This window comes from Cynara cardunculus, unplaced genomic scaffold (genome assembly GCF_001531365.2).
Source record: "Cynara cardunculus var. scolymus isolate 2C unplaced genomic scaffold, CcrdV1 Un_Scaffold_3299, whole genome shotgun sequence".
Lineage (NCBI taxonomy): Eukaryota > Viridiplantae > Streptophyta > Magnoliopsida > Asterales > Asteraceae > Cynara > Cynara cardunculus.
In genome coordinates, this window is record NW_020201422.1 from 13,131 (window position 1) to 25,846 (window position 12,716).

At 35.0% G+C, this 12,716-nt stretch overlaps 1 protein-coding gene across 1 annotated transcript; it reads left to right on the forward strand.

Moving 5' to 3' along the window:
• Positions 1–594: 594 nt before the first annotated feature.
• On the forward strand, positions 595–2,992 carry LOC112503578 (40S ribosomal protein S15-4-like). Its single transcript, XM_025107592.1, has 4 exons — positions 595–665; positions 742–890; positions 985–1,042; positions 2,543–2,992. Exons 1-4 carry the CDS (start codon positions 663–665, stop codon positions 2,789–2,791), a joined length of 459 nt encoding a protein of 152 aa, XP_024963360.1. The 5' UTR covers positions 595–662; the 3' UTR covers positions 2,792–2,992.
• The last annotated feature ends 9,724 nt before the right edge of the window (positions 2,993–12,716 follow it).

Genomic DNA, 12,716 nt, shown 5'->3' on the forward strand with positions numbered 1-12,716 from the left:
ACGATATTGTCCTTTGTGTGTAAAAGACAAGACAAAAACAATCTTGCTCGACAAGATTCATTTGATCGCTGAACAATGGAATGACGCTGAGAGGTCTCATCAGTGCTCGTTGAATCTTTTTCACACATTTGTAGACGAGCTTGTTATCATTCAACACTGCTTCAGATCACAGACTTGTCGATCTCTGATCTTTAGTTTCTGTCTTCGACATCACTGAATGATTTGTTGTATGAGTTTTATTTTCTTGAAGTATATCGGTCTCTGAATAAATTACAATACATGTTCAGCGATCACTGAACAGATTTAGTGAAGATCGCTGAAAATGAATAACAAAAATAATACATTTCGATAGATAAAATGATCATCATTAAATTATTGAGAAAGATGATCAACAAATAATAAGTGATAATTATATGGACCAAAGATATAATTTACTCTCAAGAAAATGTTAAATTGAACTTTGAAATCTTAGTAAAAACATTTTATTTCGATATAAGAATGAAAAGGAATAGTCTACGAATAATGGGCCAAAGCCCAAAATTCTGGTCCAATTCTATGCCTTAGACTCTTTGCCCTAAATACCATCATATTCATACCATCCAGAAACCCTAGCTGCACTGCACGTACCGCATTCCTGTTTTCATCACCAAATCAACTCAACAATGGTGATTCTATCATTCTCCCTCTAGATTCAGTGATGATTTCTGTACAATTCTGATACGAAATGTTTTGCTGTTGTAGGCGGAAGTGGAGGTTGATGTGGCGGCGGCTGGAGTGCCCAAGAAGAGGACGTTTAAGAAGTTCAGTTTCAGGGGAGTTGATTTGGATGCTCTCCTTGATATGTCTACGGATGAGCTCGTCAAACTCTTCACTGCTCGTGCTCGCAGAAGGTGCACCTACATTTTTCCTTTTTATACCACAATCTTACATTCTGATTAATCTAAGATTGAATCATTTTTGTTGAAAATTTTGTGCGCATTCAAGGTTTCAGAGAGGTTTGAAGAGGAAGCCTATGGCTTTGATCAAGAAGCTGCGCAAGGCTGTATGTGTTGTTCTTTTATCTTTTTTTCTGTCAATCGTCGTCATTCTCTCTGAGCTTTTCTTGCGTTCTTGTATGGAATATCTGTTCATTGAGCTCATAGGTTCCGTATTTGAGTTTACTTGATCTGTTTGTTGATTTTATAGTTTCGTGTGCCTTTTGAAATTTCTAAGATTATCATGTTTCAGTGTGGATGTTACACTTTATTAAATTTTTATGTTATAAAGAGCATATAGTTTTAGATAGACTGCATCCTGTACGGACATTATGTTTCACACGGGAATTATAACCCTATTAATCATTAGCTGTCCAAATTCTAATCCTATTACGTACTGTAAAACATGGAGAAGGATCGTGTTTAAGAATGGATTTGGACCTTTGATCACCTTGATCTCAAACCCACCCATGAATTGCACTTGATACGGGGATTGATCCGGTGCATCTCATTCTAATTCTAATGTGCATCCAAGGTGGAGAGCGCTTCTTATGCTTCTCATCTTAACTCTTCTTCTCACCGAAACCCAACCCCCTAAAACATTAGGGAATGTGAGATTTAATGTTAGGACACAACTATATTGGAACATTTTCTTGCAACTGTGATGGGTTTTACAAAGTTGTTATAATTCACAAATATATTCATGTGCCCATAACTAGCAATTTTATAACCGTTGTTCCAAATTTTGCCTCTCTTTGTTGACATATTTTAAAGGGATGCCAAATTGCCAATTACATCTGCTAAATATTTTTCCTTTTCTTCCACTTATGTGGTTAGAGTTTTTACATTTGGATTTTCAAAAGCAACAACTGTTTTTATGCTTTGGAGATGCTATGTCATTTTGCCCCCACATTATTCATTTCTCTTGTTTTAAGGAGGGATCTCTATTTTCTTGTTTTCTTGTATGAAGTATCTGTTAGTCCATCAATGATACTTAAAATGGAGCTCATTGCTCATATTTTTTGCTGGTTTTTTGTATCTTCTGAAAATTCCAAGACTGCTATATTTCAATGTAGATTGTAGAGGTCACTCTTTATTAACTTTTATGATATAAATTACTTCTCATCTTGACATGCATCCTGTGTGAACATTATGCTTCTCTCATCTCAAATCTAATGGTTAGGTGTCCATTTAAATTCTTATCTTATTACGTAGAACACTAGGGGAATGAATGTGAGATTTAATGTTAGGACTTGATGATATAAGTAAGCCTTTATTCCCTCTTTGTCTGGGGTCCCGAGAGGAATGGCTGCCCTGCAATGGTAGAACCTGGTGAATCGGGCGTACGCCTCACTAGACCGTACATCTTTCTAGGTATTTCCAGATAATAGGTTTTGCCTGTACCTCCTGTAATTGTAATGGGTTTTTCCAAGTTCTTATAATCGACAAATGGGTTGTTGTTTCTTTTATATGAAAGACTGTAGTTTACATTTAGGAATGCAATACAAGTTGATATCATTTTAATAAAGAAAAATCATGATTTGAATGAATGAATGAATGAATGGCAGAAAAGGGAAGCACCCGCTGGTGAGAAGCCTGAACTTGTGAAGACCCACCTGAGGAACATGATCATCGTACCTGAAATGATAGGGAGTGTGATTGGAGTGTACAATGGGAAGACGTTCAATCAGATTGAAATAAAACCGGAGATGATTGGTCATTACCTGGCCGAGTTCTCAATTTCATACAAGCCTGTCAAGCATGGAAGACCTGGTATCGGTGCCACCCACTCTTCTAGGTTTATTCCATTGAAATAGAAAGAGTAAGTTGTTATATGATTTATGAATCAGATTCAGATGGATATTTTGAACATCTGATTTATGTTTATTGTTGAAGAGTTTGCTACTTACTTTTTGTGTTATTTTAAGTAGCAAGTGATTTTTGTATTTTGAAGCAGTTTTGGAAGAAAAAACCCTCCACATTAGAGTTTTGGATTGAATGCCAGCATACTATATCAATTATAAATTTCAGTAGAGTAAATTACATTTACTTTTTACCCGTTTTCTAATCTAAATTTACTTCTTAGCCATTTTTAACCCACATCTACTTCTTTTATGTATATCTCCAAGGTTTGGTTTTCGGCCATAAAAATAAGAATCCTGTGTAAGGACTCCATTTTCAGCGTAATGATTCTTATTATTTTATAATTTTTTTGTTTGTTTTTGGCAAAAATAAATAAGAATTCTTAGAAAGTGTCTTTTGTGTAAGGATTCCACTTTTATCCTTGGTTTTTTTATTGGAAAACTAATCGTTACATATATGCGTGAACATTCTATTTAGTGAAATTGAGTCTTATTTAGTGAAATTGAGTCTTGACATTGCTACACATTCCATTCTATTTGGTGAAATTGAGTCTTGACATTGCTACAAAGTGAAAAGAGTTTGGTGGATTGGTCATTTTTGTCAATTTCTATGTTTGGTGGTCTAGTTTTTTTTATAAATCGGTTTGGTCTTTAAATCAAAATACTGATTTAGAACTTGTGGTTCGCATTTTTGCACGCTATGAGTTACACAACTTAACATTGTTAACAAAAAAGTTTTGTTTAGTTGTCGGGTATATTGCTTTTTTTAGATTATGCAAAAATGCAAACCATGGATACCAAATCAGATTTATTTTGATTTAGGGGCCAAAAACATTATATATATAACCACAACGGTGGTGTCTGATTGATTTGAGCTTGAACTTTAAATGTCAAAAGTGTTTGGAGGTTCTAGGTTCGAATCCAATGATGAATAAAAATTCTCTTGTGACCATGGAGGTTTAAATACGGTGACTCTAGGCTACCCACAAAGTGGGTGGTCGCCCTGAGTCGGCTTGCATAGCAAGTTGGATATCTAGGTTAATAAAAAAATACACTATATATAATTTGATATTATTTATAATTTATAGAGTTTAATAACTTGATAGCCTTAGCTTCTCAAGTTTAGATTCTTAACTATATGCCCTAATAGGTATTTACTTTTAACATTTTAAATTAAGTTTAGTTTCATTTTATACGTGTGTGGCCCCTTTGTATGGTATTGCAACATAAATTAGTTCGATGTACAAGTCGATTAGCCTGCCATGGAATGGGACAAGACATGACGAGACAAAACTCACAGTCCCATGTTTGGTGCAACATGAGACAAAATAAGAACTCATTGTCCCACATTTAGCGTGACATAGGACAGAGATAAGAACTGGACAAGACGAGACAAAAGAGGTTTTTTCTTGTTCCACCAAAATAGGTGGGACAAGAATGAGACAAACAAAAATATTACTAATTTATCATAGTTTGATATATAATCTTAATATGATATTTTTTTAATGGTCATCACCGCTAGTTTCGGCCGCCGCCACCACCACCAGCGACCACCTCCACCTCATCTTCCACTGCAACAACATCCTCCATCACCTCCACAACCACCGTCCACCAAGTCCATTGCCACCTCTACCATAGTCGACCATCACCGTCAATTGCCACCACCACTACCTTTGTTTGCCACCTCCAACTCCTCTACTACAATAACCTCTTTCATACCGTCCATTGCCACCTTTACAACCACCTTTGGCCACCGAACACCACTGTTGGCCACCTCCAAATTCTCTTATACCGCAACAACCTTCTCCATGACCTTCACAACCGTCGACTACCACTGTTCATTGCCACCTCTACAACCATCATCGACCACCTCTACAACCATCATCGACCACCAATCATCACTGTCTATTGCCACCACCACTAGCACCGTTGGCCACCTCCAACTCCTCCTCTACTACAATAACCTCCTCCACGACTTCCACAACCACCATCGACCACCACCATTCATTGCCATCTCACCTCCACCACTATCTTCACTACATCAGCCACAACTACCTCATCAACCGTTGTGAACTCTTACCACCACCACAATCTACCATCTTCATGTCCTCTATAACCACCGTCGTCCACCAACCACCACTACCTCTACCTCCATAACCATCGTCGGCCACAGACCACCACCGATCGTTGCCACTACTACCGCCGGCCACCTCCACCATAACCAAAACCACCTCCACTACCACTACTGCCATCAATCGTATCAAAATTTTCATTCAAATTTGGTACCATTATATATGTATGTATTCATTTATATGAAAATTGTGTACAAAAATTTGTAAATTAAATTTAATTATTTACTTTATTTGTGTTAATTATAATTATTATATAATATTAAAAATCATCAAATAAACTTTTGGGGGTAGCTTGTCTAGTTCTATCTCGTCCAGTTCTAGTCGTACCAAACACCGGATATACTCTTGTTCTGTCCAGTCCAATTTCGTCCAGTCTTGTCAAGTCTTTACCCTCTTGTTCTGTCCAGTTCTATCTTGTCTTGTCCAGTCCTGTCCAATTATATCTGCGTACCAAACGCTACCTTAAGCATAAGGTACAAATACGTTATGCAAAATTCTTCCCGGAGTTTACTTAACACGATATATACGAGTTAATGGAACACGAGTATTATATTTTTATTAATTGATTATTACAAAACAAATGTTTTTAACATATATTAAAACATTGTTATAAAAAACCCATGAAATCACTCAAAATGCAACTACCCATGAGATTTTTTAATCCCATTTTTATGGGATTTCTAAGTCCAACGTTTATGGGATTTCATTGAAATCCCAAGATTTCAATTTCGGACTTTTTGAAATCCAATTCCAAATCCCATGAAATCCCGTAAACCACGAACGGTTAGGTTGCTGCTTTTTGTTTTTTAGGTTGTGAATTCTATTTTTGTTTACGTCTAAACTCCACTTTTTGACCTTTTTAAATTTAAATTTTTAGTTACTAAAAATAATACAAGGAACATATCCAGTTGTAAGTATCGAACTCAAGACTACAAATTTACCAATCAGTTGTTGCTATTTTTAGTGCCAAATTTTCCACATCGTACTTTTATTCTATTTGTGACCGAATATTTATTCCTTCCGATTTACTCATTAATCTTAAAGTTGATTTTTTTGTTTTAGAGGTCATTTACCAAATACTTACCCGGGTAAGCATTTACCAAGTCATGTTACCTCACCGGATGAATATGGTAAGAAGCAAGAATCTTAACCGGTAAGAGCGAGACAAGGACCATGAATCTTACCCGGTAAGAGCGAGACAAGGACCATGAATCTTACCCGGTAAGAGCGAGACAATGACTCTTACCACGGTAAGCGCTTACCGATTAAATTGTTGCATACGATGTCGTTTTAGTGGACTAAAATCTTACCCGATACGTAAATATTAATGTTAAATTTTACCCGTAAGCACTTACCGGGTAAGTGTTTAACCTATGTTTATCTAAAATAAATTAAAGATAAATAAAATTAATCATATCTAACATTTAATATTTTTTGTAGCCTTTTATGTTTAAAAAAACCTTGATAATATACTAAAAATCAGTTATAATCCCTATGTATATAATGTCGTCAAACTTGTTTATGTAAGAATTAATAAAATTATATTTTGTTGTTGCATTACTGCCAATTACGAAATCAACTAGATTACCAAAAAAGGCCTCTCGTAATGGTCAAATTCGGTTACAAACACTATATCTTATATCTTACCTATAAAATCAAAGTCGTTTTTTCCTCTTTTCGGATGGTAAATATATCTCAGAACATGGAGTGGAAGTCGAAATCCGCTAAGGAGAGTGTAACAACTCACTTGCCGAATGTTTCATTTAAAAAATGTATTTTATCAAATCAATGCAAATACATTTTTCCGGGATCAAACTAAGTTGACTTTTCTCACGAATTAAACCGCAACTTAACAGATATTTGATCCAACTTGAAGACATAACCGTTCGGAGAAATTAACGTGCCCGCCGCTACTTTGAATAACATGACTATGCCTAGGAAATTGAGTAATTTAGAGCATTTTGAAATCACTAAGAGCATCTTCAACACTTCAGAATTCTCTAAAATTGAGAATAAAACTTTAAAATAAGAATACATTCAACTCCAACAGATCTTTCATTTTTAAGATTACAACATTGATTATTTAATTGAAATATTCTTTTCATCTGATAAAATATTATTTCTCTCTTTAAATATTTCTTTTGGGAATAACATATTCTCTAAAACCTTTTCCAAAATGAAGAAAGTATGAGAGAAATGATGGAATTCTCCAAATTTGGAGATTTCTCCAAAAAATGTTTACTTATATATAAATGATTTTTTATTTATTCCACCAATGAGATTGCTTAAATTTAAATGTTTAGGAGAGAGAAATAATATTTTATTAGTTGTATAAAATATTTTAATAATATAATTAATTATGCAATCTTCAAAATAAATAATCTATTAGAGATGAAGGTAATTCTTTTTGGAATTTTTTTTTTATTTTGGAGAATCCGTTGGAGATGCTCTTACTTTCCACATTTTGGAGAAAAGTTTTGGAAATTTGCTGGAGCAAAAAACATGTCCAAAAAACCCCAAGTCTTTATTCTATTTATTTTGAAGAATCTGTTGAAGATACTTTAAGAATTTATAATTTTACCACAAGAACTTATCTTTAACCGATTCAGACGTCCTAACTCTCAAAGCCATCAAGAAGAGCCAAACAAAGAACCCTTAAATACCTAAACCGAAGTTCTAATTAATAAAAAGAACTTGTGAACAAATTCAATGATTAAAAAAAAAAGTAGATTACACTTTTGGTCTCTGAACAAAACTCTCGTAACTATTTTAAACTAATTACAGTTTTGATAAAACTGCGATTGCCATTTTGTTTCACTTTTGTTCTTTTTAACTAACTTTCGTTAAATAGGTCCGTCAACTCAGCAACCTTTCATCTTTTTACTCTTTTTTCTATTTTGCTTTACTTGATTAAAGACAGAGATGAACACATAAAATTATGGTTGTATCTTCTCATTCACCATCTTCACCCAAAAACATATTTGTCATATTATTGCTTGAACAAAGAACCCCAAAACCCATATCTATTGCATGCGATGCTTGAAGAAAAACATATGAAAACACCATAGAAACCCCCCATTGAAACTCCACTTCTGGAGCAGGGAGGAGGGTGTTGACGATAGTGGTTAGAAGATCTGCATCGAAGGCTTCATATCCTGGTTCGAAGATCTGTATATCCTGGTTTGATGATCTGCATTGAAGGTAAATCACCATATCTCTACACTGGTTCGAAGATCTACGTCAAAGGTTTCATATTTGGGTTCGATCTCCCTTTATCAGCGACCCTAGGTTTGAGATCCATCTTCCTCTCTTCCCTTCTAATACGTGACCCCCTGTCCCCACCCCTCACCTTCTTGGTGATTTTAGTTTCTACAAACATTTTTGTGTAATTGTGATAAACTTGAGATCGATTGAGGGGATAAGGCAAACATAAGTAAGTTAGGAGGTGCAGAGCGCACACTTACAAATGTTGTCCTTATCACATTATAAAGCGAGAGTTTGAAATTTGACTAAGCTTGTATTTTTCAGCTTTCGTGAGCCATCACTGAAGGTTTATATAAGGCTGTGCTGAAAGGCTTCAGCCATTGCTAACGGACTATCGTTGGAAGTCCTGATAGCTTATTGCTGACAGCCTTCAACTTGTGTTTTTCAGCTTATCGTGGCAGCTTTCAGCTATCACTGAAGAGGCAGTTTCTAGAACTTGAGATTCGGTTATACTACCTTTTGACCTTATCCATTAACGGTTGTAACCTTCAGTTCCTCGTAATTAATTTTAACAATTACAAGATGTTAGATTCTAATAGAGCAATGCAATGAATTGCTCCAGATCCTTGATCAATTTAGTCAACACCATATGAATATGGATATGGATATCGGTGTCAAGTATAATTGACAAGTTTCCACCTTCGTGGAAAGATTTCAAACACACACTTAAAACACAAAAAGGAAGAACTAACTTGGGAGCTACTTATGTATTGAGGAATCACTAGGTGTGAAAAAAAGTGGCAAGGCCAAGGATAAGGATGTTCCTAGTTCATCCAATGTCAACATGGTTGAGGAACGTAAACACACAACCAAGAAAAGGTTCGATAAGGGTAAGAAACGAATGTTCGAGAACCCCGAAAACGGAACCAACAAAAAGTCGAGAATGACTTAGGGATATGTGGCCAAACCAGACATTTCAAGAGAGATTGTCGAATGAGAAAAGGTAACAAGAAAAGAGCAAGTACGAGTGGGGCGGGACAAGCATCGACGACCAACCCTAAATCAAGGCCAAAATTTCGATCTTTTCTAATAATTCGAGTGAGAATTATGTACCACTAATTTCCTATGCATTTTATGTACAGGATGATGATGAGATTTAAATCTGAAAAAGTGTAATACTTGCATGCTTACCAAAATCATACGTCAACCTTTTCCAAAAATTAAGAGATCATCTATGGTTTTGGATTTAACCCATAGTGATTGTGTTTGTGTGATTTACATGCAACTCGTACTCTTTCACTTGGAAATAAGAAATATTTTGCTACATTTATCAATGACGCTTCGAGGTTTTCTTACATTTTCCTACTTCATTCTAAGGATGAAGCTTTATAAAATACCAGTGGAATTGCAGCAAAATATTTAAATTAAAAATTTAAGAACCGGTGAATATTTCGATCCTCTTTATTTTCAATCCGTTGGAATCATACATGAGACTACAGTACCATACACACCTCAACAAAATGGTGTTGTGGAACGGAAACTTCGAGTTTTAAGAGAAATGGTTAACTCAATATTATCCTACTTCGGTCTTAATGATGGGTTTTGGGGTGAAGATTTTGAACCGGGTACCGAATAAAAACTTTGGTTCAAAAAGAAGCAAAACTTGAATTATTTACGAGTTTGGGATAAGGATTAAACGGGAGAACAAAGGTTTGGCTATAACACAAACTCACTATGTTGAGAAAGTGTTAGAGAAATTTAACATGTTAAATTGTTCACCCATAAGTACGCCTATGGATCCACGTGAAAAGCTTATGCCCAACGAGGGTGAAGTCGTTTCACAATTAGAATACTCTAAGTCAATCAGGTGCTTGATGTATGCCGTGACATACACTCGACCAAACATTGCCTATGCTGTTGGTAGATTGAGTCGGTTTACTAGTAGACCTAGTACTCATCATTGGCAAGCGGTAATAAAGGTATTCAAATATTTGAAGGGAACCATGAATTATGGTATTACTTATATCGGGTTTCCTTCAGTGATTGAAGGTTGATGCTAGTTGGATATCCAGTGTAGAAGATCATTCTACTACTAGTGGATGGGCATTCTTGCTCGGTGGAGGTGCCATCTATTAGGCCTCAAACAAACAAACAAACTTGCTTCATAAATTCCACCATGGAATCTGAATTTGTAGCCTTGGTGGTCATCGGTAAGGAGGCAGAGTGGCTAAGGAATCTAATCTATGAGATTCCGTTGTGGCCGAAGCCGATATCACCTATTTGCATCCATTGTGATAGTGCCGCAACCTTGGCTAAGGCTATAGCCAATTATTTAATGGAAAGTCAATACATTTGGGAATAAGACATAACATGGTTAGAGAACTAATCATGCATAGGGTGATATCCGTTGAGTTCGTTAGAACTCATAATAAGTTAGCCGATCATTCAACTAAAGGGTTGGCCAGGGACTTAGTGCACAAGTCCGTGATCGAGATGGGTTTAAAGTCCCTATAGATTCTTATTAATAAGATGCCTAATACCCCTTTAATACAACGTTAAACATTGAACTCAATGTGGAAGGTTTATTATTAAAAATTGAAGCACATGATATCATCATCCCAAGGTATGTGCTTAGACCTGCAAGTGTTATAAGGCTGAAGATTAATTTCTAAATGATTATTTTGAAAAGCTGCATATGCAGGTGCAAGACTTGAAAAAAATCACCTATGTGGACGTGAAGTGTGGCCGCTTCAAGAAAGTTCCCGACTTGGCTTTCTATACGTTCGTAAAAATGTATTAGGACGTAAGGCCTCTACAATTGTGTCAAGTTAGTTATCTAGATTTGTACAAACTTATGTGTATATTATCTTCATGTATTCAAATGGGTTGACAGGTTCAATTCTTAGAACACCCCAATTCTCGAAGATTTGGAATTTGTAATATACTAAAATGAAAATTCAATATTTGTGACATTTCATATATGCACCTGTTTGACTTTTACATGTTTTATGTTTCGTAGTGAATCAAAGGATTAAACTAAAATGGGGGAGGAATGTTGATGATTTTAGTGTCATCAAACATTTTTGTGTAATTGTGATTTACTTGAGATCGATTAAAGGGATAAGGCAAACATAAGTAAGTTAGGAGGCGAAGAGTGCACACTTACTAATGTTACCCCTATCACCTTATAAAGCGGGGGTTTAAGTTCTAAAAGACTTAGAAATTTGACTAAGCTTATATTTTTCAGCTTTTGTGAGCCAATCGCTGAAGGTTTGCATAAGGTTGTCGCTGAAAACAACTTCAGATGTCGCTGAAAGTCTTCAGCTATCACTGACAGCCTTCAGCTATTGTTGACAACTTATCGCTGATAGCCTCCAGCTTGTGTTTTTCAGCTTATCGTGACAGCTTTTAGCTATCACCGAAGAGGTAGTTTCCAGAGCTTGAAATTATGTTGTAATTACCTTTTGACCTTATCCAACTGTTCAACCGCCATTAACCACCTATAACCGTCGATCTCGCTTATAAATATGTAAAAACGAGAATCTAGGTATATATATATCAATTCCCAGAGCCTTTGAAATATGATGGAAAACTTAATAATTATCTCAATACGAAATTCGTGAAACCTAATGCTCATAGGGTTGAATTATTATATTAGAAAAGTGTTCCTATACACGATTCTTAAAATTATACGGTCTATATATCTCATCTGAAATCATAGTTCCTAACATACTTTCCCCTTTCCAATGTTCATAGACGTTTCTAAGTTCGTGATTGTAAGTTGTAACAAGAACAAGATTTTGTTGGGTTTCATTTTGATTATTTATATAGTTTTGTTTTTTTTTGGATTTGATTTGGTTGTGTTTGATATGGATTTGATTGTAGGTTACATCTTTTATTTTGTTGGGATCAATTTGTTGGCCGGAGAAACTATAATTTTAGCCGGAGAAGATCATTAGGGTTTGGGGTGAGATTTTTTTATTCAATAAAATATTTTTTTTATATTTTTAACTGAAAAATGTAAAAATACCAAGACGACGAAAAATACCTCCTGAATTAATGGATCTATATAACAGAAGTTAGTATAAGGGAATAAAAGTGAAACAAATGTTAATCAAAAGTAATTAATTTAAAAGATGTAAGAAAATTATATAGTGTTTGGTATTGTTTATTTGAAACAACTCATGCTTTTTTACAAAAGTGTTTATCAACTTATTATAAGTTAGAATAATTTAACTTCTTCAAAAATTCCTTATTACCGGTTTTGCACATATATAGGTTATTTATCCAAACACTCGAAAGTGTTTGTTACCGATGTCATACTGGAATAAATCAATAAGTTGTTTTTATAAGCAATCCCAAACACCCCTTAATAAGTGACAAGTAAATGAACCAAAAGTAAAATTTATTCTAAAAAAAAGTTAAATTAAACTATGAAATCTTATTAAAAACATTTTATTTCGATATAAGAATGAAAAGGAACAGTGTATAAAAAACGGGCCAAAGCCCAAAACATCGGTCCAATTCTATGCCTTTGACTCTTT

What these genes read in the sequence shown, in the direction of transcription:
- LOC112503578 (XM_025107592.1), top strand. An exon ending in ACTGCTCGTGCTCGCAGAAG is followed by an intron (nt 891 to 984) that starts GTGCACCTACAT and finishes TGCGCATTCAAG; the next exon opens with GTTTCAGAGAGGTTTGAAGA. An exon ending in TCAAGAAGCTGCGCAAGGCT is followed by an intron (nt 1,043 to 2,542) that starts GTATGTGTTGTT and finishes AATGAATGGCAG; the next exon opens with AAAAGGGAAGCACCCGCTGG.